The sequence below is a fragment of the Colletes gigas genome, unplaced genomic scaffold (genome assembly GCF_013123115.1).
Source record: "Colletes gigas isolate AHSC1104 unplaced genomic scaffold, ASM1312311v1 Colletes_gigas_Sc00002, whole genome shotgun sequence".
Lineage (NCBI taxonomy): Eukaryota > Metazoa > Arthropoda > Insecta > Hymenoptera > Colletidae > Colletes > Colletes gigas.
In genome coordinates this window covers 3,865,568-3,892,066 of record NW_025106631.1, presented here as the reverse complement: position 1 = coordinate 3,892,066, position 26,499 = coordinate 3,865,568, and the positions used below count along the sequence as shown (strand labels likewise).

The following is a 26,499-nucleotide window of genomic DNA, read 5'->3' as shown; positions in this document are numbered from 1 at the left end:
GGGAGTTGGCAGTGCGTAGTTGGCGATAGACCGAAGGGGACGCGTGTGTTTCGTTCTTTCGAAACGTCGAAAAACCGACGAAAAGTCACCAAAAAAAGTCGAGGCATACAGGTAGGCACGCGTATCTTACGCCTAGCTTAATTCGTTAAAATTATATCATCTTAGCGACCAGAAGAGATCAGAAATTAGCGTCTTTGATCCAGGCCCCGTGGATGCATTCTAATCAACTGTTAATTAATACTATCAAACTTAATTTGTTACGTTTGTGTAAACCAGTGATCTGGTGTCAGTGTCATCGCCCCCAATATCTATTTGCCTCTTTCGTTCGATCTAATTACCTCTTCTTTGTTGATAAAGACGCTTTTAACACTTTGACTGCCACGTCACCCGTATGTGGGTGACAGAACTTTTAACAGTGAAACTAAAACAATTAATTCCCAAGTTAAAATGTCAAAGGAAATAAATTTTAATAGGCTTCGTAAATTTTGACTACGACAACTTTTAAGTTGTGTAATTTACGATTGTCTAAAATCAAAGTTTTGGTCTCGTAGACAATTTTAGGATTTTAGACTGGCAGTCAAAGTGTTAATAGATACTTTTAATAGAGACAACATTGTTGAAAAACTCGAGTCGCCGATAACATTGTTGCACCTAACGATACATCGATTTTTTCGCGTGCTAAAACAATCGGATCGTCGGATTTATTGGGCACCGCGCGAGGCTGGCGTGCCCAAAGACGAATGTTCCGCCGAACCGGGGATATATTTTCCGCGAGGACGATTTACGCCGTCCAATGTCCACCGTTGCTGTGCAAATACATCGGCGACATTGGCAGTGTGTTCTCCACGATCCTACGCCCCGTCTATTTCCGGCCGGAACGGAAATAAACGCCAGCGTTAAGGTGGGAGTCTCGTGTGAATGATAGAAAATTGAACCATTTTTCCTAATTTTTTTCAAGGAAATGTTGCATCTGACACTATGATTCTTTTTTGCAATTTACTTAGCTATCCTTTGGGAGTACAAGATAATTTTTTTATTAATTTTTAATAACTTTTAATGTTGTTATCACGTCCGCGGTAAACGTGTGTTTATACACTGGCGTTAGGTGATTCCAGCTCTCAAGTTTGACTAAATTAAAAAAATCAAAAAGATTTTTATTCGGTAGGTTTGCAGTTATCGCCCGTACCAAAATAATTAATTTATATTGCAAATTGACAAAATGGTGAAAGCTTGAAGTAAAAATTGCAAAATTTCGTCGTTTCTTTTGCAACTTTTCAATAAAAAATTAATCACCCGAAGCAATGACATAATAATTGACATTTATCTCTCAAAATTTAACAGTACTTAAATATATATACTTTCAAAAAATGAAGTAAAAAAAAATTGATATTTTTGAGGTCTCACAAGAGACTCCCCCTTTAATATTAGGGGATTCGGCGCAACAATCGAGAGGATCCTTTTTAAAAAATAATTCTCAAACGTTGAGAGACATTTCGAGACTCTTCATCCTTTAAAAAAGTATTTGCAATCGTATTTGGTGCGAGCACTTCGAACGCCTGAATTTAAAAAGAATATGATTTGCAAAACTTACGTATATTGATCTGAAGAAACACGAATTTCCATCTACGTCCGTAAAACAGTAGTAAATAGATTGTTTGCGCGCCACGGTGTTGTTTAAAAAATAGATGCGTATCGACGATAGGGTTAACAGATGCTAGAGAGGTATGTAACGTTGCAGTTACGAGAGATTATAGAAGGTTAAACTGCACTCTTATCGACTTTAGCGACACGAGACCTTACGCCGACTGTACGCGCGTTACTCCGACAGAATAAGCCGCGATGCAAATAGTCGAGGATGGGATTAAGTCCACTGTCGGCTTACGGGGTTCGAATCGTAAAAAATGATACTTCTGAAAAGCCAGAGTCAAAAAGGTCCACTTCCGGTTCGACGACCCTGCTCGAATCCTACTTTTACGCGATCCCAATGCTCGTAGCTTTGCTGCAACCTTTGCACTGTTAGCTGTTTGAAAGTAGTAGCATTTTTACACACTATGCTTTCAATCTGAATACAAGATAACATTAATATTATGCAAGATATTGCTATGAAATAATTTTCTATTACAATAGTCGAGGATGGAATTAAGTCCATTGTTGGTTTACGGGGTTCGAATCGTAAAAAATACTTCTGGAAAGCCAGAGTCAAAAAGGTCCACTTCCGGTTCGACGACCCTGCTCGAATCCTACTTTTACGCGATCCCAATGCTCGTAGCTTTGCTGCAACCTTTGCACTTTTAACTGTTTGAAAGTAGTAGCATTTTTACAATCTATGTTTTCAATCTGAATACAAGATAACATTACTGTTATGCAAAATGCTGCTATGAAATAATTTTCTAACATACAGAGATACAGAGACCACCATGACTCTCTGAATTTAGTAAATAAACAAAAGAAACACGTTCAATTTTTAACCCTTTGCACTCCAGATTATATTTGAATTTTGTTACCAGCAGCTTCCAACGCTTTTGAGTGTTTTATTTGAAATTTATATTAGCTAAAAAGTAGGGCAAATTTAAACAAATCCAATTAAATATCTGTTTTATTTACATTATTGTTGTATTTTTTAATTTTCAAGTGTATGATATCTCGTTGGTTTGGACTTGAAAAAATATCGAATGAGACAAAGGAGCTCCTGAGATAAAAATTGATGACATAGGTGTACAAAGGGTTAATATTGCCACTGTAAAAATTCCCTCGAAATTGTTAGCGAGATCGAAGAAATATTTCACAGCGTGGAGGCTCGATTTATCTTTTTCCAATATGGCGGCTGCCTTAGAAGAGCTACCAGCCACTGTTGTGGTCCTCGAAAATTCGAATAAAATTGATGAAACGGTCTCCGTAATGCAATGGCGGGATGTTTATCTCGATGCAACAATGACGTTGCCGGCGAGTGCACTCGATAACGGAATTATCATCGACGAGTGGAAACGTCCAGCGGAACGTCCGAGCAGGCAGATTCCCGCGCGAAGTCGACGGCTGTTGCGCGAGAAATAATTTCGTCCCGGCGTCGTCGGCATGTAATTCGATTACACGCTCCGCTTTCGGAGCACCGGTACGTGCCCGAAGTACAAAATATCCCATCCTCGCTAGTTCCGCGTGTTCGACGTGCACCGGCGCAACGACGACAGGCGGGGAGGGTCAGGTGGCTGGGGGGAGGGGCCACGGCGTCCCGACGCATCGAGCACCTGCTTTGATTTTCGTTCGATCCGCAGCGCGACGAGGCAAGCCGTAAGTGTTCACACATCGTCGCCTGGCCAGGCATTTCGACTCGCGTGCCGCGGGCCCCAAATCGCGAGCACGCCGACTTGGGGGGACCTTTCGACCCCTAAACAAATAAATATCGCGTTGGTAAATACTTCGCGTTCGAGGTGCACAACTGTTGTATAAATTGTCCCAATCTTTTGAGCACGAGTTCTAGAGAAGGAGTATAATGGAACCTAAAGCTATGTTATTTTGACGTGCTATTGACGATAGGTTTTATTAGGTTTCGAGTCAAGTTTTGTTCAACTTTCCAATTAGAAAGAGTTCTCTAGCTTCTCGAAGAGTGGAAAATAATTTTAGCCCGAGTTCTAGAGAAAGAGTATAATGGAGGCACCTAAAACTATGTTATTCCGACTTCCTCGCTATTGACGATAGGTTTTATTAGGTTTCGAGACAAGTTTTGTTCAACTTTCCAATTAGAAAGAGTTCTCTAGCTTCTCGAAGAGTGGAAAATAATTTTAGCCCTTATATTTTTATCGGATTCACACGCAAGCGATAGAACAAAGGTGGTGGAGTGTCTATTTCAACACTTTAACGTCACCACTGATATTGTACGCCAAAGTGAGATACAGAATTGTTACAAGGAATTATAAATGTAACAAACGTAGTAAGTTGAGTGTACGATGAAATGGTAACTGATACAGTAGATCACACGCAAGTGACAGTGGCCAGCATCTACTAACTCGCGAAGTCACGTATACGTGACAGCGGCCGTCAAAGTGTCGATAGTCTATTTTAACCCTTTGCACTCAGTTTTCATCTGAGTCCCACTCGACCTTTTTTCAAGTCCAAACCAAAGACATTGAAAATTACAAAATACATCAATAGTGTAAATAAAATAGATATTCGATTGAATTTATTTGTTCCTCTGTTTGTTTAAATTGCTCTATCTTTTAATTAACGTAAATTTCAAATAAAACAAAATTGAAATATAATTCGGAGTGCAAAGGGTTGTTAGCCAAAGGGGGGCGTGTGTCGATGTTGCCCCGGGCGCCAAGGAAGCTAAGCACAGATATGACACTGGTCATCCGGTTCTCCAGGCCAAGGGGATGATGGTACCGCGTTTTCATCCATATTTATTCATTTATTTAGACTTCCTCGCAGTGTCGAGGTCTATATTACGCATTATAGACGTACTTTCGCTGTCAGACCTACACGACATACTGATCCTCGTACGAAACTAAAGTCATGTACATGTGACAGCGTAATCTTTTATTCCATGGGCGTATAAACAAATGAAACGTACTGCTGAACATACTCTTAACCCTTTGCACTCCGAATTATATTTGAATTTTGTTACCAGCAGCTTCCAACGCTTTTGAGTGTTTTATTTGAAATTTACGTTAGCTAAAAAGTTGGGCAAATTTAAACAAATAGAGGAACAAATCCTCCGAATTATATTTGAATTTTGTTACCAGCAGCTTCCACCGCTTTTGAGTGTTTTATTTGACATTTACGTTAGCTAAAAAGTTGGGCAAATTTAAACAAATTCAATTAAATATCTGTTTTATTTACATTATTGTTGTATTTTTTAATTTTCAAGTGTATGGTATCTCCTTGGTTTGGACTTGAAAAAATGTCGAGTTCGACATAGGTGTGCAAAGGGTTAATAACAGTGTAATTCAGAATTTCCCAAAATCTAATCGAGTTCTCTTAATAAGAAGTTTTGGTGGATCAAAATAAAATGAAATTTATTTTAAGCCCCTCTATAATATATCATATTTAAAAAAAAATACTTTTAAAGATATTTTCCCATGTCTGGTATGTGGTACATATGTATAACTTAGCAGTCTACATGTTAAACGGGTAGAACCGATTATTATACATAAGCCACAGAGTCTATGCCAGAGGTGGAGAACCTTTTGACATTTAATGGCCGCGTGTCGCTTTATGGATTCTTCCTAAGGCCATACACTTCATTTACAGTCCCGCTAAAATCGTAGATAGTTTTCTTAATCTAACGCAACTATTCTCAACTTATGGCGCGTGGAACGAAATAATATAAAAAGATATTAGGGAAAGCAACGAGTTCAAAAGTATCATAGTTCCTACGACAGAAGTTTTCAATTGCATCGTCAACTTGAGGATGACGTGTTTTTCTATATTGTCACGTTGCAGAATTGTTTACTATAGCAATCGTGGACTAAATAATTGTGTAAACTTGCCCCTCCCGCTCATCATTATCATCGGTTAAATGCCGTCATCAAACGCACACAGTGTAGAGTTTTCTTTCTCGCGATGCTACGTCGAAGAAATTTGATAGTCTGCGTAGCTACTGCAATTCTACACTAACGAACTGAACACCCTATTATCGCACTCAATGACGCGTGTCGTAGTAAACGTACGTTTCAGTACGAATTCATAAACTGTTCGATAACATTAGAAAATATGTATCGATGCGAATGTCGCGAGATAAAACGACCGCAACGCTCGTATATTCCGTTGTAGGTGATTAAATTTGTCATTTTACGATCTATAGAAATGCGATAAAAATGCAGAAACTCTATTAAAAAAAAGAAAACAGCAACGATCGTAAAATCTTAGAAACGAGTGCCTCTTAAAGTAACGTTACTTATCGATTAAATATGTCATTGTTTATGAAATCGTGGGAAATCGGTCCTGAGTACGTTTCAGTCCCTCGACATCTTCCAACTTGGTTTAGAAACGGACTCTAAAACGAGCTCGACCGCCACAGCTTCGAACGCTAAACGAGATTAGCCTCGATTGCAACGATATACACGTCCGATCGAATGTACCAGGTGATCGCTTTACGTACCTCGAATACAAATATTTCCGCGACGAAATGTTCATTCATGACGCGTACCAATCAAACGTTTCATCGCGGCATACGGAACCACCCGGAACAGTTTCCTTTATCTTTACATCCTGGACGATTAGTTTTCAAAACATCCGACGCTTACATCCCGGGTGACTAGGTCACTGGACTCCTGGAACCTTCTGCAAACAAAAAGAAAATTTCTGAGATTAGTGGTAGGTGGTAGACATTGGTAGAAGTAGACACTGTGAGTAATGAGCAGACGTAACAACCAGATTGTATTTAATTGAGTTTTACTTGGTCATTGGTAAAAGTAGAAACTGTGAGTAATGAGTTGATCCACCAGCCAAATTGTGTTTAATTGAGTTTTACTTGGACATTGGTAAAAGTAGAAACTGTGAGTAATGGACAGACGTAACAACCAGATTAAATATAATCTAACAATCAATTAAATATAATTGAGTTTGAGTTGGACATTGGTAGAAATAGAAACTGTGAGTAACGAGCAGATCCACCAGCCAAATTGTGTTTAATTGAGTTTGACTTGGACATTGGTAAAAGTAGAAACTATGAGTAATGAGCAGACCCACCAACTAAATTATATTTAATTAAGTTTGACTTGGTCATTGGTAAAAGTAGAAACTGTGAGTAATGATCCACCAGCCAAATTATATTTAATTGAGCTTGTCTTGGACATTGATAAAAGTAGAAACTCTGAGTAATGATCCACCAGCCAAATTATATTTAATTGAGTTTGACTTGGACATTGGTACAAGTAGAAACTGTGATTAATGGGAAGACATAAATCAAAAGTAAATTGCTGTTTCTCCCTGCTAGTTTTAGCTTTAGTTTTAGTTTGAATTCTCTATGAGGGGACGGTTTCCTTGCAAAAGCTCTGACAGTGTTGAGGCCAGTCTCCCCATAAATGGACAGCCATTACCCCCTGGCAATGATTCCTGTTCCAGACCTCCTGCGTAAACTTCTTCGGGGGCAAAGACCATATGAGTGTGCATAGTCCTATTACAGGTTCACCCCCCACTGGGTCCGCTATGCTAGCTATCGTTCCACTAACGAGATTTGAGCCGATCGCCGGGCAATATGCTCGGGTTGACTAATACGCGACCATTTGACCACCCACTTCCACCGACGACCTTCGTCGATCGTTGATTTACTTCCAAGCAACCCCATATTGTCCACATCCTGGGTCTGGGTTGGTCAGTACTCTTTTCCATCCCTTCTGCGAAGCTACCTGCACCTAAAACTTTCGTATAGTTCTTAAATTTTCATTTCTTCAAAGAAATTTGGGCTTAAATTGGACTTAAATAATGCCCAATTGATATGGAAGGGAAGTATTTCCATAAAACCGTTTGCATATCTATGAAAAATGGATTATTATATCACTGTTCTAAGGCAGGTCGTGTTTCGAGAAGCATGGGTTTTTTAACAGCTTGTATATCGGTAGACTGACATCAGACGAAGGCGTATCCCGCGCAACTTCTCGCGTAAATCACAATTACCGATTCCAAGGCACGGTACGGGGTTCAATGGTAACTAATACGTCTGTAAGTCAACTAATGGATTTATTACGCAGAACACGTTGCATTGTTTATCTCAAGGCGATCCGGAATAATCCAACGTTCGCGACGTGTCGATCGATATTTTATCATCCCATCCTGAGTCGTTCAATCATTTTAACAAAATTTGGGTAACTGAAATTTGGGATCTTTAGAAACATAAAAATGAATCTAACAACCTACGACAATTATTGCACTTGACGACTTGAAATTAAATTGTTGACAATGTTTTCTCGTGTTACCCTTGAGGACCTCCACTTTGGGGGTTGCGTTCACCCCTTTGAAATATACTGGATCAAGTTAAATCTGTCTCTTATTATACTCGCAAGCTCTACTATCGCTAACGATTGTTTTAATTGTTAGAATAATTCGTATAATTTCGAATAAAATTCGATCGATTTAAGACTGCAAGGGCTGATCGTTCGAAAGCGAAGCATAGAGAGAATAACAGGGTCGATGATGGATTTAACTTTTTTTAGTCAGGTGTTTTATACACGACTTCACCTCGAAGGGAACTCACGTTCAATTACCGGCGATTTAATGCGGGAGAAGGTGTACTTTATTCCGATTGGTTTGCCGCTTACGGATCTGGCACCGCCTCTGACGCTCGATCGAGAATCATTTATGTACGCGTACCGTGTACCGCGATCTCTTAACGGGTGGGTGGTTACGTCACGAAGTATATCAATGATCGACCGACACGACTCGCGGATTTTTTTTCAATTATGAACAATTAAAATGAGGACAACGATGTATAGGTCACCGGTAGCGAATCATTCAGCGGACAATTCACCATCGGGATCCATTATTTATTTACTCGCGATATAAACTTGAAGATTCATTATCCTTAATAAATTTATTTATAAGAATTTTAAATTGATTTATATTTAATAATTTAATTGAGACATTAACGAGACAATGGGAGGCATTAAAGCCTTTGAAACTCTCTTAAAAATTCCAAAATGTTTTGAAACCTCGAATAACAGTAATTAAAATGAATTTTTTTCTCTTTGAGTTTCTTCGATAACATCACTATAATTTAGCAGAAAAATTTTATATTTTTAGTTTCAATATATAGTAACAACGAGCTTGCGTACTAGCAAAGAGGTCTAGAACCAATTAACCCTCCGCTGCATGAATAATGTTCTCCCTGCATGCTCGACTGCTATGCAAAATTTTCGAACGAAGTAATTTGCGCCTTGGTTGTTGGGCTATTCTTATGCAGATTGATTTTTAGTAACGTATCCAGCTCAACTTACTCCGTGTCCTAAATAACGGTACATTCGATACGCGTATCCTTCTGCGCCTTTCAAAGCAACTCAGTCTCGCGGCGAGCAAAGAGCTCTCGCGAACGGTTCACGGCTGAGGAATCATCGACGATGAATAATTATTATTAACGGGAAACGTGACGGTTCGCCAAAGCACGAAGTCGCGAGAGCTTATGCCAATAATAAACTTTTAAATAAATATTCGCCGCCCCGTTTCTTCTCCACGCTACTGTAAGTACTTGAACATTGGAGTTTTCGATGCATTTATGGCGTGTGTTACGGAAAACCCCCATGAAACAGAAGACATTTATTACGTAATTTTCATGTAAATATAACTATCGTGTTGTTGAATCTACTCTTTCTGTATTTTTAATTACAATAAGTTGATGAAAAAGTTGGAGTTAGAAAGCAAGGGACATTGAATTTGTCACGTGAACTTATAGCAACGTTGATGCTAATAATAAACTTTTAAAATAAATCTTCAACGTCCTGTTTCTTCTCGACACTATTGTAAGTACCTAATTATTAGAGTTTCGATGCATTTATGGCGTATGTTACGGAAAAGCCCCATGAAACAGAAGACATTTACTATGTCGAGTACCAAGGGATTACAATTTTCATGTAAATATAAGCGTGTTGTTGAATCTATTCTTTCTGTATTTTTAATTACAATAACTTGGTGAAAAAGATGGAGTTAGAAAGCAAGGGAATTTGTCGCGAGAACTTATAGCAACGTCGATGCTAATAATAAACTTTTAAAATAAATCTTCGCCACCCCGTTTCTTCTCGACGCCATTGTGAGTACTTAATTATTAGAGTTTCCATGCATTTATGGCGTACGTTGCGGAAAAACCCCATGGAACAGAAGACATTTATTATGTCGAGTACCAAGGGATCTGTACAATTTTCATATAAATATAAATATCGTGTTGTTTGAGTCTACTCTTTCTATATTTTTAATTACAATAACTTGATGAAAAGGATAGAATTAGAAAGCAAGGGACATTGAATTTGTAGCGAGGTCATGGCGCATATATGGCACTAGGCGTCCGATTGGCGAGGTGGCATTGGAAATGCCACATTCTAGCAATTGGGAGTCGCCAATGTCGTTCCACCAATCGAAGGACCTTCCGTCATGTGATTCAATGCCCCCCGTGTGTGTATTATTAAACACACTCTTGTTATCTTAAACCCCTGCACTTAAAACTAAACGCAATTTATGTGAGACGACCTTTGTTAAAACAATATTCATCTTTGGAGAAGAATTATAGCAGACCATTTTCTGACGGTCGAAGAGAGGATTTCAGTCGTAGGAGAGCCTCGATTAATTGCAGGAAAACGGAACTGAAAATTGTTGCAACGTTCGAGGTTCAGTGCAACAATGAAGGGAACCAATCCAATAAGAAGAAACCCCACTCGCACAGTATATTTCCACTACTGGCAGTTACTTCCCTCCTCCAACTTTGCTCGTTACTAACAACGAGTAACCATCCCCTTCCACTTGTCAACTCGTTGCAATGGTCGAGGCTCTCCTGCAATCATAGAGATCGGTTACAATAATGCAATCATTTTTTCTGCAAACCATAAAATCGATGTTTGATTCAAAGGACAAATACAGTGATAGTTTATACCCTAGTTTATTTAATATAATCTTTTAGGGCCCAAATTGAGAGTCAAAACGTTTACATTAAACAAACTTGTTCAGACACAGTGTGCAACGTTGTCTGTTTGAAATGGAAGACACAACATACTCTCAGCTTTCCATATTCCATAAATCAATAAAATAGCAAATCCATCGATGATAAAGCATCGCACGTCGGTCGAGGTTGTTGCCGTTATTATCGTGTTTCATCTCGAAACCGGTCGCACGGTTTGTAACAAATTAGTCGACGAGAGGCGCGATCGACGCGAAAATTACCAGACACGATAGAACGTCACGCGATGAAAAATCACGGTGGAGAACCTCAGGGGGGAGCGGAAGTCGAGCGAAAGGTCAGTGTCGTGGAATTATGTGGACTAGAACTCGTTCCTGACGCGGGGAACAACAATCGGAGGGGGACAAAGTTTCCATCGAACTTCATTTTGTTTTCTTGGGTGAAAAGATTCGATTAGTTGTAACAAATAATTGTTTTTCGATCTTTATGCTCGTCACGATCATTATATGTGCGATCGGTTACCGCGAAAACAGACTTTAAGCCTGTTTAATCGCCATTGTTAGTGTTAATATTGTACGTTTGCAATCGGTGATATAATAATTCGAAGGATTTATGGCTGATTGTTGAATTTCTTGAATATTCTTCAGCACTGTTTGAGGATTCGTTAGTTTGCTGCGCCAGTTCGGGCGAAATAAAGATGGAGGCGATTTATGTAGAGAGAAGGGATAATAGTATTACTTATTAAATATTCTTTATGGAGATCTCATAGAAATCGCGCAATTAGTATTGCCCTCTGCGAGTAAATTCTAACCAGGGATGGGAAAAAAGTTTCTACCAATTACGGACGACGAATAAACACACAATAAAATGATTTATTCGCGACCTTCGTCCGATCGAGCCGTACATTATAAATTGAATTTTAAAAAGAGGTCAAGAATACAGAAACATTTTATCGTAATGCCTGCGTGCAATTTCGGTCGTTTCCAGTTGCATACCGTGGAGTATTTATTTATTCCTCGTCTCTCTTAACGCGTTATATCAAAGAAAATAAATTTAAGGCTCGTCAATTGCAATGGAGTAACAAAAATTATTTCCAATTATACAGGGTGTTTTGGGAAAAATTTTAATGAGATCTTAGAGGCCAAAATAAGACGAAAATCAAGAATATCAATTTGTTGATGGAGGCTCTGTTAAAATGTTATTGAAAAATTAAATTAAAAAATTTAAAATCGTTCTAAAAAAATTATTTTTAGTTGTGGGGGTCAGTTACAATCATTTTTGGTGAATACACATACCCCCGGAATCTTACCCACTTTCGAGAAAAAAATTCTAGTAGGTTCCTTAATTTTTTGGCGAAAATAAATAATTTCAAATCGTTTTAAAAAAATTATTTTCAGTTGCGGCGGTAAATTATAATAATTTTTGGTGAATAGACATACCCCCGAAATCCTACACACTTTCTAGAAAAAAATTCGAGAAGGTGTGAAATTCTTTGACAAAATTAAAAAATTTCAAATCGTTCTAAAAAAATTATTTTCGGTTGCAAGGATCGATTACAATCATTTTTTGTCATTATACATACCCCGAATTCCCACGCATTTTCGAGAAAAAAAATTCCTTACTGGAAATCTAATTCGAGGCCAGCAATGCTTATGCGAATCTTTAAAATGTCATAACTCCTGAACGGATTGGACGATTTTAATGTTTCAAAATGCAAACAACGCGTATTTTAGTGTAGAATGTGTGGAAATTCTAAGAATATTCGAAAAGTTGTTCCTTAACCCCGTAAAATGAGAAAAATCACATAAAAATGGTCCAACTTTCAAACGACCATAACTACTAGAATAGTGAACATATTTGAATGAAATTTTTTTCTGAAGTAGAGCCCATGGATACCTACAAAAAAGTATTAAACAAAATTTCCACACAGCGTCAAACAAATTTATTAAACGAAAAACTAATTTTTAAGAAAAATTGACAGGGGGTAGGTGCCTAAATTTCTCGGCGAAAAAAAAAAATATCAAATCGAGTTGGAAAAATTATTTTCGATTGCAGGGGTCAATAACAATCATTTTTGGTGAATAGACATACCCCTGAAATCCTACCCACTTTCGAGAAAAAAATTCATGAAGGTGGACAAATTTTTCGGCGAAAAAAAAAATATCAAATCGTTTTGGAAAAATTATTTCCAGTTGCGGGGGTCAATTACAATAATTTTTGGTGGATAGACATATCCCCGAATTCCTACCTACTTACGAGAAAAAAATTCAGGAAAGTGGACAAATTTTACGGCGAAAAAAAAAATATCAAATCGTTTTAGAAAAATTATTTTCGATTGCGGGGGTCAATTACAATCATTTTTAGTGGATAGAAATACCCTTGAAATCCTACCCATTTTCGAGAAAAAAATTCAGGAAGGACAAATTTTTCGGCGGAAAAAAAAAGTTTCAAATCGTTTTGGAAAAATTATTTTCAATTGCGGGGATCAATTACAATCATTTTTGGTGGATAGACATACCACCGAATTCCTGCTCATTTTCGAGAAAAAAATTCAGAACCAGCCGAAGTTTAAATGTTAATAGCTTCTTAACGAAGCCTTCATTAACAAATTTTTATTCTTGATTTTCGTCCTATTTTGGCCTCTAGAATCTTGCATTAAAATATTTCCCATAGTATAAAAGTAAAATGAAGTACTCGTGTTATTTGAATATTATAAATTCCTATTTAATGACGTATAAGAGGACTGTTTTTTGCTCGTTACGCAATAGAGTTTGCCCATCTCCGATACCAATAAATCGCGTCGTCAATAGCGGAAGTCGTCTCGGCGTTCCAACGCCCGCCACCGAATCCGGTTCGAACGGATTCTAGGAACGTGCAAACGATTGTTATATTTCATTCCGGTGCCCGTCAGCGACCGCCTCTCTCGTTTATCGTTCCTCGTGATCAAAGGCTGCTTAGAAACGCGGTGATTGTATTCGCGTTGTAGGAGACCGTTTCAAAGGACTCGCGAACGATCGCCGGACGATAGAGACGCCAGGATGTCCCTGTAAAACGCGCGGCTGGCGGAGAAAAAAAATGTACGAAAAAATGGGTCAAGATCTCGATTTTTATTCCGAGGAACGTCACGTGACGCGGCGAACGTATTTTTATCCGAGTTTTGAGTATCCTTCCCGAAGAGGATACGCGTATATAGCGCGATACTCGCGATGCCCAGGAGCCAGTGATCGACACCATTGACTGCCGCCTAAGGTACGGCCACGGTTCTTGTCGTCGACCTTCGCGGTTTTAGATTAACGACAGTTCCGTGACCAGCCACCGTTGTCTCGTTCCGTACGATTCGTTAAAGGTTGCATAATTCACGGGTAAACAACCCGCGTGCACCTTGAGTTCATGAACACGCGCGTTTCGCGACTTGTCGCCCAGCTTCCTTTGTCTCGTTCGAGCACCGATAATGAATCGTGTTCGGCGCTCGAAACCGATTCCGTTTTTTTTTTCATTCGCGATTTACGTTCGCTATCGGACACCTTGGCGGCAGACCAACGCCTTGACCAATTTGACTATACGTTTCCGTTGAGGCCGCTCTTTCGATGCCGTCGGATTCCTAGATAACGAGCTTCTTGTTTGGATGCCACGATGATTGCTCCGCTTACACGTTCGAAGGTGGAAAATATCTTACAGGATATCGAAATTTAATGTTCGTTGTTTTGTTACTATTTTCATCGAAAAATTTCTATAATGAAATTAATAGTTTCAACGGGAACGAATCGGGAAAGGATCGACTTTCGATCACGATAGTCGATAGGATCGTTCGAGTACTCGATAGTCGCGCGTCGGTGATCGATACACGCCCCCTCGTTTTGCACTTAACACTAGATTTACGGGCATTGATATATTTATCGATACCTTTCGTGTTGACGATTACCTTAAAATACGATTTTTCTTTCAACCCTTTTAGTGCCAAACGACGATATATCGTTGCGTATGCGATGGTGCTCTATTCTTCGCATTAGGAGAAAGCTCTGTCTCAAAAAAAATTTGTAAAACGTTATAAAGGGTCTAATTTTATTGCAAAAGCATTTTTGGTGAACAGACATACCCTCAAAATCCTACCCACTTTCGAGAAAAAAATTCGAGTAGGTATTGAACTTTTTAGATGAAATTAAAATGTTTAAAATCACACTAAAAAAATTATATTTAGTTACAGGGGTCAATTACAATCATTTTTTATCATTACACGTACCCCCGAAATCCTATCCACTTTCGAGAAAAAAATTCGAGTAGGTACTGAACTTTTTAGACGAAATTAAAATATTTAAAATCACACTAAAAAAATTATATTTAGTTACAGGGATCAATTACAATCATTTTTTATCATTACACATACCCCCGAAATCCGACGCATTTTCGAGAAAAAAATTGCTTACCGAAAATCTAATTAGGTGCCTTTTTTCGACGAAAAAAAAAGTTTCAAATCGTTCTGAAAAAATTATTTTCGGTTTCGGGGGTCAATTACAATCATTTTTGGTGAATACACATACCCCTGAATTCCTACCCACTTTCTAGAAAAAAATTCAAAAATGTGTGAAATTTTTCAACGGGGAAAAAAAATTTCAAATTGTTGTGGAAAAATTATTTTCGATTGTGGGGGTCAGTTACAATCATTTTTGGTGAATAGACATATCCTCGAAATCCTGTGCGTTTTCGAGAAAAAAAATTCAGTACGTGCTCCACTTTAAACGTTAATAACTTTCTAACAAAGCCTCATCTATGTTTTTTATCTTATTTTATAATTATGTTATTTATATGATTTGCAATAAATATTGAAATGCCAATTGCCATTACTTTATTTCGTAATGTGCTGCTTTTTGAATTTTGTAAATATCATTCTTAGTTTGGTTTTTATGAGCTTTTTCTCCAACCATAACAAACTCGTCAAATTGGTTCGGTATTCTTCGCATAGGCACCCGTTTTTCGCTCGGTACTAAAAGGGTTAATTATTGCATCGATCAAATTCAACGTAAGTTGTTAAAAAATATTATTTACGCATTCTGCAATTTTAAATATGTAAGTGTTAAACGACACGCGTGTTGATTTTACGTAAACATTTCGATTCGAAGCGAATTCATCGCGCGTACCTTTGCGCCGGTGATTTTCCGAAACATCCGCCGCTCCGCGAGCCTTAATCGGTTTTCGGTGTAGCCGGAAACGTCGGTCAACACGCCGGGTGAATTGTTTTCCGATGCAGTCTGTGTACACTGAACTCGAGCGACGAATTAAGAGATTACCGGGAAGCGTCTCGAGTCCTTTCGAAGAATTCCTGCGAACAGTAATGATACATTGAAACTTCCGGGTTGCAAACACTTTTCTCCCGACACACGAGCAAGGAATTTTGCAACATTTCCCATTAAAATTACAAATATCTCGGTGACAATAAATTTTCACGGTTCTAACGCGTTCACTGTCCAGGCCTCTCAGCGGCGTATCAAATAGCACAGTGATGTGAACCATATACGGGTCACGGACAGCGAACGGGTTGATATAACTTTGCATTTGGATGAAAATATTTACAAAGTAGACAAAAATTGGGGAACCCCATAAATATTGCCAAAGACTTTGCTATTTAGGGTGTTATTCCTCGTCGTGTGAGGTTCGAGGAAAACGTTGTACGACTAAAAGGCGTGTTTGATTCCCATTAAAGTTACAAATATCTAGATGACAGTAAATTTTCGCGGTTCTAACGCGTTCACTGTCCGGCCTCTCAGCGGCGTATCTAATAACACGGTGATGTGAACCATATACGGGTCACGGACAGCGAACGGGTTGATGTGCTTTTACATTTGGATGAAAATATTTACAAAGTAGACAAAAATTGGGAAACCCCATAAATATTGCCAAAGACTTTGCTATTTAGGGTGTTATTCCTCGTCGTGTGAGGTTCGAGGAAAACGTTGTACGACTAAAAGGCGTGTTTGATACGCGCGTTAAACGGTCTCGCGATCCGTCGAATGCTCGTATTTAATTATAACGCTTACGAATTGAGAAACCGCGACGGTTTCAGAGCGTGGTGGCTTCATTACCTTCGAGGAACAGCGTATTCGAGGATACCGGTCGTTTAATTGATACCGTTCGTTCTTGCACAGTATCATCCTCACGTGCGTCAGGGTCTTACAATATAAACGCAAAGTAATCGACGTGGATAGTAATTTCCTCCGCGGATTATTAGTTTTTTTTTGCGTATTTCTATTAAACGTCGATCGCGTGCGGGAAACGAAGCCGAACGTGTACCCGACGCACGTTATTTCTCCCGGTGTCGTTTGCATTTGCATCGAGCAGATATCGAACGATAAAGCCGTTACAAGGCACGTTACAAATCTGTCCGGAACATTCGATTTTCCCTCGGCACTGTTCTGTCGAGAATGAATTACGACGGGGCCCCGGGACGCGGCCATCGTCGAGACGCGGTAAGAATAATTCGCACGTTTAGAGGATCAAGAACGAATACCACAGAACGAGAAAACATCGTTTTTCATTAACACTAGATTTACGAACATTGATCACACGTATATTTATCGATACCTTTCGCGTTGACGATTACCTTAAAATACGATTTTTCTTTTAATTATAATATGTATTCTTGCGATTGCATCGATCAAATTCAACGTAAGTTGTTAAAAAATGATATTTACGCGTTCTGCAATTTTAAATATGGAATCAGACATCCGTAAATCTAGTGTTAAACGCCTCGACTTTGTTTCTCCCTGTTCCTCCGCTAAAATTATTATCTAAAAGTGTACCAATTCGATGGAATACAATTTTTCATTTACACTTTCTTGCAAAACGCTGAGACGTCGAAGTTAAGTCGATGCGGTAGAACCTCGATAATTGCACGAGTGGTACGTCCGTTGCAAGCTGTCGACAAGTCGCCTTGATTATTCAAAGAATTTTCAGGCTCGATTTCCTGCAATAATCGAGGTTCTACTGTATGTATAATAACATAGCAACCATACGAGTTTACCACGTGATACGGTGCTTTTCGTTAACAATTCAAAAACGAAGCCCCATCCGACATTTTTGCGAAGGAAATTGTTGCTCAGAATCGTCTCAGCTACCCCACATTTCCGGTTCTTACGCTATTTACAGGACACCCTGTATATGTATAATCGTGCAGACTCGGTTCACGAAACGTTTAAATAAAATTGTATTTTCGTAACGCGACAGCCATTATCTGCCTACCCTTTTGGTTTTGCATAACGCGGAGACTATAATTTCTTCTTCAGATCGATAAATTACAAAACGCTGCCCACTCTATTTATCCCCCTATACATCGTAATCCACGTTAACCTCTTACTCCATTTCACTGACATTCGTCCTACTCGATACGTTTATCAATTCCGTTTCGACATGTTTTTCCAAGTTTCGAGCCGCCATTTTCTATACACTCGCCGTTACGATTATTTTTCATTCAACGGTACGAAATTGTAAATTATCCTTAATCGATATCACGCGATATTATGCTTAATTAAATGCTCGAAGAACAGTAATAGTATACTTGGGATACAGTATTTAACGAAACAGATCAAATTAAAACGGAGATAATTCTATAGTTTATCTCTATAATTTACATCTCCTTTAATGATGACTGTTAAACAATTACGCTAATTATGTACCATTAACGGAACAGTTTTTTCACTTTCACGTGCATTATTTTGTTATTCGCCGATGCAAACGATTCCAAGGTGGAGAATTTTTCGACTTCACGAAGAATAGAAAAATGGCTCCATCGATATACATAATGTTACAAATTACTTAAGCTTAACCCTTTGCACTCCGAATTATATTTAAATTTTGTTACCAGCATCTCCCAACGCCCTAATTTTTCCCTTTCATAATTTCGAGACGCTCGAATGAATTTTTATTTGACGCGAGTTTCAGTACCGATAATTGACGAATTAACAATTAACAGAAAAGACGAAGAAACGTGAACGTGAATGTGAACGTGAGCGTGAGCGTGCTCGCGCGCGCGCGCGGGCGTTATGTAAAGTATATTTTCCGGTTCTAAAAGATGCAAATCGATTATTCTTAAAAATGCCCGTTTTTCCTGGGAATAAAAATGAGCGATCGCCTCGAGCAAAGATGTCAGATAAAAATGTAAGAAAAAAAAAACCGGAGGCGCGATCGCGCAGGTTCTGGATCGCGATGTTCTCGATCGACGGTATCCTAAACTATATTCGCCTGTCCCTGTAAGAATGGCTTTTGCCCGTACTGAGCGTATATAAGACAGACGACGTCCTATCACAAAGCGCAGTGTTAGATTACCCGCACGTCGTCGTCAACAACGAGCATCGTGTTATTAAGCAAAGTCTCCCCGGTGTTTCTACATTCAGTGACCTATCGAGCGTTTCATCGGGATCACCTCGATCGCGAACGAACCGTCTCCCGGGATCTGATTCGATCGACACGCGAATTTCGCACTGGGACCTCGTCGCGTCAAGGTTCATTCGTACAGAAAACCCGTAACGAATTTATTCACCATGGAAACGATATTGGCGTCCGGTCTGGGAAGCTCCGATCGTATCGAGGGCACCAAGATACAAACGAACTTCGCCAAAGATATGCAGAAAAAGAAAAAGTACACGGTAAGCTCGTACAACTTCTCGAAACGGACATTTTCAAATACGAATCTTTCGAAATTTCTCGTCGACGCACAGTGTGTTCAGCAATGGACAAAAGTCGAAAAACCAAAGTCTATTATAAATTCTTATATCCCAAAATGTTGATAAAGGAACGTAGACTTTAACAACGATCCATAACTTTTACTGAATTTACCAATTTGTTGTTGAGAATGATGTTAGAAATTTATTGCAATTTGAAAATTTGTGTTTTTAATTTGATTTTTGCAAGTTATGTACAGTATTACAGTTCCTTCTAAATTTTTAAACAATCTTTTTACAATATTAGCAATTGGTCTCAATTTTTTATGGTAAATGTTTATCAATTTTGAATTGAGTTTAAAAAAAATACCTCGATTTTGTATACTAATTTAGGGCACATTAAACTTTAATTTAACGCCAATTTTAAAAATCATTTTGCTCGGAATCAGAATCGGAATTAATCTAATAAAAAGTGTGCTTTTATTTATTTGCGAGATAAGAAATTGTTTCTGTATCTATTTTATATTTTAATTAAAAAGGAATAAATTGAAAAACATTACACAGATGCAAAGTTATGATTTTCTTTTCATATACTCAAAATGATCACTACGATATTTCAGACACTTTAAGCAAATCAAAAAACCTTTTGAACAAAACACAGCAATCACTTGACAAGAAATTGCAGTAATAAAAATTAGCAAAACAATTTTTATTCGATAAAAAATCAAGGTCGTTTCAATTTTTTTGACAAAAATGCACAATTTTTGCAATTGATGCATCTTTGTATTCTCTTTAAAAAGGTGTGAGAGGTCTTGGGTCGAAAATTGACTAGTTTGGAAGCTATGATTTTTGTTACGAATTCTCATTTACAAAACACACTGTGCGACGTCCTGAGAATTAATTTTAATTTAATAACGAACGGTAGAGATTTATTCGTTTCAAGAGCAACGAGAAAAGTGGCTTCCAGGATCCGAGGATCTGAGATCGCCACGATCTACGTTGCTCGTGAAATCAACAAAATTATGAAGAGTTTGTTGATTATGGTAGTTAATACACTGTCGTTCAAAACAACAGTTTTTTTAAGATAATTAAAATGGAACGTTTAAAAGTGGCTATAGTCGAACCAGTCGCTGTACTTTCGATGTTACAGCGTTGACAAAAAGTTCGATTCTATACGCAGTAAAAGACAATCGTACGCTGTCCTTAATTTCCTCGTTGCATCCAACATATTACGCGTGGAAAACAATTTACGATTATTACAGACACGATCGTACGGATGATAAAGCAAAAGAACGAGTTCGTTGCTGGCGATGAAACGTTACATCGCCTATCTCTAACAAAGAGACAAGGTGAGACGTCGTTACGGGAAGTTAATAATTACGAAAGGACGTCCAGCAAAATTTTATCACTCATTGGATAGCATCTTCGTCGTGATGCAACCAACGACGTACAAAAAAATATTTGATCGAACGAGTACTCGTCTAAAGAATTAACAATAAAAATCTAATTTGTACAGACTTGGGAGAACATTGAACTTGAAGCATAATTTAGTATTCTAGCTCGAGAATAATTTTGTTGTTTCAAATCAGTTTCAGGCTTTGGAACAATGTTGCGCGGTAACGAATCGGGATGAAATGTTGCCAGAACGCGGACGCGTCTCGAGTCGCGGCACCAGGCCACGTTAATTGCAGCGCGTGAAAGCGCTAATTCAATTCCCGTTCGTCGGGAAAAACAACGGATTGTTGTTATTGTCAATGTTGCATCGGGTTACATTTCCATACACACGTGGCCGTTGCGCGATATACTGTTACCGAGAATTTGTACGATCAGATACGGGCTGGGTTGCCTGAACCGCAACGGTATGCTGCATTGGTGAAATCGTTAGATCGCATTGGCGAACGTTCTTACGAGTATCCCTATGAATAATACCCGTGGGAGTCGAACGGTCCCGAAAAGAAACGGTTACGCGCTCGTTGTTACATGCAAACTCGACAAAACCAAATACGTGGCTCCAACGAACATAGTTTGTCCACTCGTAAACATTTTAGGCAGTTTTAGGTCCTAATAGTAACATTGTCTCATGCTTAATAATTTTAAAATACTACTCTATGCGTTGTATACAAATGTATGTACAAAAATAAACCACTTTGTTACCTAACATTAATTATCTACAATTCTCTAAATTAAAACAGTAGATTATTTTACACACTGCTCAAAGAGTTCCTTTGAACGAACGGAACATTCTATTGGTAATGAATAAAAATGAACCAAAATGATAATTGAATATTTCTTAATCGTACGTGTTACAGTAGTCACCGTGACCGAACCAAGTGAGTCATCTAACTCGACCCGCTTTAAATTACTCATAAACAGTTTAATTTATGGAAAATTATTTGCAACAAAAGACGTATAGTATTACATGCGATAATAATACGGTATTTCCTGTCTTATCGCTGGTAGTTTGCGACAAACTTAGCATTTTACGATGCTCCGAAAGAAAGTAACAAAACAACAAACGGCCATAAATATCACATCTAGCTTTTCACTATTGCCTACTAAATTTCACCGGTTACGGTGACTTGTCACGTTCACTTCTACGGTGAAACTAATATTATTTCGCGTAGCAATAAATTCGATCGTGCCTGGACATGTTTATAAATACTTGGTGTTTGGATTCGGGGGTCAGTCAAGTATTGTGCGGATTCTTGTTATGTTTAAAAATTATATTGCTATGTCGAGAGATTTTTACACGTTTAATTTAAGAAACTCAAAGTAATCTCGCAAAGCAAAATAACACAAAATTGTCCAAGTCTTAGTTCAATCAGTACTCGCATTTTTCCATATAACAAACAATTTACGTGTAACCTAAGGTGGTCGAGTTAGGCGATTCAGTCGGTATAAATGAAATTTAGTAGCTTTCCTATTAACCCTTTGTCCCCTTTGAAGCTAGTTTATGAAACTAAGTATACAGAGTATCGTAGCTTGTGTCTAACTGAACTTTGCTTACAAATTAGAGATACAGAGTATTATAGTTAGACTGCGGATTTTAATGCAAATTCATATATTTATAAAATTAATAAAATAAGAGCTTCGTAGAGGGTTCTTTCAACCCCTAAATACAATAATTCTTATCTTACTTGAGTATATTTTTGCATATTAAATGCATTCTATAGTTTTTTGACATAAATGCATAAATATCCGCAGTCTAATTACAGTTTATATCCAAGTGGACTCTACTTAAAAATTTGAGTTCTTGCAACGCATAAACCATGTATAATAAATCTATTACAACATCTGAGTGCAACGGAGACGTACTGACAGAGAAGAAAACCGCTAAAATTCAATTTATATGCTTATGCTACTATATTTTATTGTTCCATGTTGTCCCAGCTGGCGGATCTGCCGGACACAGACAGCATTGGCATGGACTATCACATCCAAACGGTGACCAAGGATGACAAGCTCAGGATACTGAAGTTCCTCAGGAGGTTCTTCTTCAGGGACGAGCCGCTTAATCACTCGATCCAGTTGATACCGGAAGGCGAGGACAGCACCTGCCTCGAGCTGGAGGAGTATTGCAGCATGTCGGCGGTGGAGAACAATCTCAGCTTCATGGCGGTCTCGAACAGCGGCGCTATAGTGGGTGTCGTGTTAAATGGTAAGAATCTGACCTGAACGCTGGCGTTCCGGAATAACTGTGTCAAAGATCGACCGTTGTTTTCGAGAAGACTTCTACGGTTCTGTTTACGCCAGTCCCGGATATATCTGGGTTAAACGCGGTATTTTCAGCGGAAAAACGATGACACACCGATCTGAAACGTTCAGCGTTACACGTACCGATGACGAGTTCGTTCTCGAAATTTGAATACCGTATTTAATTCCCTACGTGCGGATGCAGCGTGTCTGTGTGTGTGTGCAGCAGACTGCAAAATATTTGCCCGTGCACCGATGCACGTACGTACTTGGAGGCCGCCGTCGTTTGATTCTAAATAGATCAACGCGAACGATAACGAGAATCGCGATGGGAAGGCCTTGTAAATCGGTTAAGAGTCCTTGCGTCGAAACGCGCGCAAACAGCTGCCGTCACTGTTCGCCGCAAAAATCGTATGGAAAAATAGTTACGAGAGGGGGAGGGGGGGAGGGACACACCTACTACGAAACGGTACTGTTCAAACGTTACATAAATTATTGTACGAGTAACCGAGCTAGAGTGAGGCTTATTAATCGCTACCGGTTGTCGCAATCGCGGTAATTACATTAATCTATCGACAGATCCAGTTAGTCTCGTGTTATTGAGATTATAAAAGTCAACTCGATATCCATAAGAAGATATAGCTACAAATATTTACTATATGTGATGGAACGCGAAAACACTTTTCGTCCCTTCGATTCCATTATGATCTTTGAAGGGGGAAAAGGAACTATTTATAACCCGATTCGTTCGAGACTGATGTTTAATTGAAGGTGTTTGAACATTAAAAAGTTCGGTTTAAGAATTCGAGAGACATTGAAATTACAATAAATATAAAATACGAAATTTTTAAGAGAAAGTGCCTGTTACTTGCATTGAAAATTATTTTCCCGGATACATAAGCAACGTTTAGGCATTTCCGTTTGGACGATCTTGTCTACGTTCGTCTAATGCAACGCAAAGAATACTAATTCCGTAACTCGTTTCGCACGACAAATTACAGACTCCCGTCGTCGAATGATGAACGACTTCGTGTCTGCCGCAAAACGGTCGCAAATTATCATTTCGAATGCAAAGTGGACGTTAAAGAGTTACCTTCGACGTAAGCACCCGAGGCTGATTTCCTTACAATAAGACGTTTCATCGGGCTAAAGTAACTGAACGAGTAATTACCATTAATAGCACCTTGGTTGTCCGTATTAATTATTCGAACGATTTTCTTTAATCCGCGACATATTCGATCGTCGAAGGAAAACGTTACGAGTGATTCACGACGCGATAAAGAATTTAAAAAAAAAGAAAAAAAAAACTGAGGTTATGTCGCGAACAGGACACAAGCCGGGCGCGAATGAATTTTTAACCGATATTCGTTTGGGGTTAAAGATGGCGTTGGGAGTCCGAAGTCGTCGTTGATGTGCAACCTGTGCATATCGAGAAACTTCGTGCTTCATGGTAATTAGAGACCTTTAGAATAGAATATACATACGTATGCCGTTCACTATGAGTATGCAAATACGTACTATATGCTGGTTGAATTTATGACTTGTAACAATGTTTCTTATTAGACATCTGTAGCGCGCCGGTCGCAAATGTTGAAATTATTTATGAATATTATTACAGACACGCTGCCACGAGTTGTGTAAACTTTATTTATTGTTCGAACCGTCGCATCTAAACCCTTCGAAGTTTAAAAAAACTGTTACGTCCTCGTAACCTCATGAGCTAACAGTTTCGGTACAAAGAACTATTACTTCGTTTCATCCCGGATCTGCTGGCTAGATTTATCGCTTATCTAGCAGATCCCGCGTTGGACGCGACGTTATTAATCGCTCGAACAATCTAATTATGTATTAATAAACTATCCTGTAATTGGATGCTATTCAACGAGCCATTAACAGCGTCGTATCTTGGACAGGATCTGATATACAAGACATAAAACAGATCCGGTAACGCGGTAATATTATTTGCCAAATTCAAACTTTTATCCCAGGTTCGTTCGTAATTCAATGGTATTCCGAGCAAAAACTGGGTGTAATTTATAACTCGTAACTTGTAATTATTTTTATTAACGATCGGCGTACTTCGTGCATTATTTAACGACGTGGATAATTACAAACGTTTATGGCAAAGGACGGCCACGTATTACCGGAGTTAAATGTATGAATAGATTGATATTTCGTATCGTATATATGAATAGCAAATTACCTTATTATTATAGTTTCTTTTGTTTTTAATTAAACGATAAATTGCGCTTAATCGTTATGCAGGGAAGATGGATCCGCCGAGCGACGAGGAACCGGAATATTTGACCGCTTGCGAGAACCCAAAATTCAAGAAGATTCTCAGGTTACTGCGTTACGTTGACAAAAACGTGAACAGCGACGGACAGTACCGGGGATTGAACATCCTGGAAATTAGGATAATCTCCGTAGACCTGAGCTGGAGGGGCAAAGGGATCGGTAAAGCTCTCATAGAAAAAACGATGTGAGTGAGATTGCTATGTTGCTGCAATTTAAATGTCATTTATCAGTAGCTTGAATTCTGCGACGCAGTAACGCGAACTAAACGACATTTAATTGAGAATCGTTATGCAGCGCGAAACATAACAGGAACATTTCTGACACGTTGTCTGTGTCCACGGTTGTGCAATTGCAGCAACGTTTTTGTAACATTTATTGTTGCGATAACGTTGCAAGAACATTACCGAAATATTCCAGAACTGCATTATTGGTTATATTCTTTCTACCTTTATGTTAACAATTCACACCTTGGTATACGCAGCCTGCTTCATCCAAGATCAATTTTTTGCACGATTTGAAATTGGTTTCTAATTTCTTTATTAATATTTTTATTCGATAGTAACCTAACCTAAACAATCAGATTTTTAAGATTTCGAAATCCTTGGGGGGGGCTCTTCATGTTGTTGGGTATTTTACAGAAAGTACTGAAATTATATTTGCAATATTGTTCTGTATCAGAACACGTTCATCACTTTTCGATCTGTTGCTACTAAATGTAATTAAAGTTGTGTAAGATAGTGTTTTCTGTATGTTGATGGTGGGTCTAGAAGAGCTCAGCGGGAGAGAGCTAACCAAAAATCACGAAAAGATTTTGAGATATCGAGGGTTCCATAATTTAGAGATATTCGATAATCACACCCCTGGAAATGATAAATGAATATTTACATACGGTTAATTTACATGTTCATTTTGCAGTGAAGTCGGGCGGGAAAAAGGATTTCACTTCACACGTGCCGACTGTTCGTCCTTCTTCTCCGGGAAACTTTGCGCGGGATTGGGCTTCGAGCCAATATACGAGCTACCTTACGCGGATTATGTCGACGAAGATGGCAAGCCTGTATTTTCACCGGCACTTCCGCACACGTCGATCGTTACGTACGTTAAGAAATTGTGAACGGCAGCATAATCTATTTTCGAAATCGAGTACCTGTTTAGTAATCGAAGATAACTTCGAGGAACGCACTCCAACGTTTTATACAATTGCTCTTTAACCGTCTCCGTTCGTTTAATCTTTTTTGGCGGCAATTCAAAAGTGTTGATCATTTT

At 38.6% G+C, this 26,499-nt stretch overlaps 1 protein-coding gene across 3 annotated transcripts; it reads left to right on the top strand.

Moving 5' to 3' along the window:
- On the top strand, positions 1–26,367 carry LOC122399848 (arylalkylamine N-acetyltransferase 1-like). 3 transcript variants are annotated; one of them, XM_043400885.1, is made up of 4 exons: positions 1–111; positions 22,633–22,900; positions 25,201–25,417; positions 26,149–26,367. In XM_043400885.1, exons 2-4 carry the CDS (start codon positions 22,666–22,668, stop codon positions 26,345–26,347), a joined length of 651 nt encoding a protein of 216 aa, XP_043256820.1. In that variant the 5' UTR covers positions 1–111; positions 22,633–22,665; the 3' UTR covers positions 26,348–26,367. The 3 variants fall into 3 exon arrangements, with proteins under 3 accessions (XP_043256820.1, XP_043256810.1, XP_043256801.1); XM_043400875.1 differs by lacking the exon at positions 1–111 and adding an exon at positions 3,011–3,285; XM_043400866.1 differs by lacking the exon at positions 1–111 and adding an exon at positions 18,741–19,227.
- The last annotated feature ends 132 nt before the right edge of the window (positions 26,368–26,499 follow it).

What these genes read in the sequence shown, in the direction of transcription:
- LOC122399848 (XM_043400866.1), top strand. Translation starts at nt 19,123, where the DNA reads ATGGAAACGATATTGGCGTCCGGTCTGGGAAGCTCCGATCGTATCGAG. An exon ending in AGAAAAAGAAAAAGTACACG is followed by an intron (nt 19,228 to 22,632) that starts GTAAGCTCGTAC and finishes ATGTTGTCCCAG; the next exon opens with CTGGCGGATCTGCCGGACAC. An exon ending in AGTGGGTGTCGTGTTAAATG is followed by an intron (nt 22,901 to 25,200) that starts GTAAGAATCTGA and finishes ATCGTTATGCAG; the next exon opens with GGAAGATGGATCCGCCGAGC.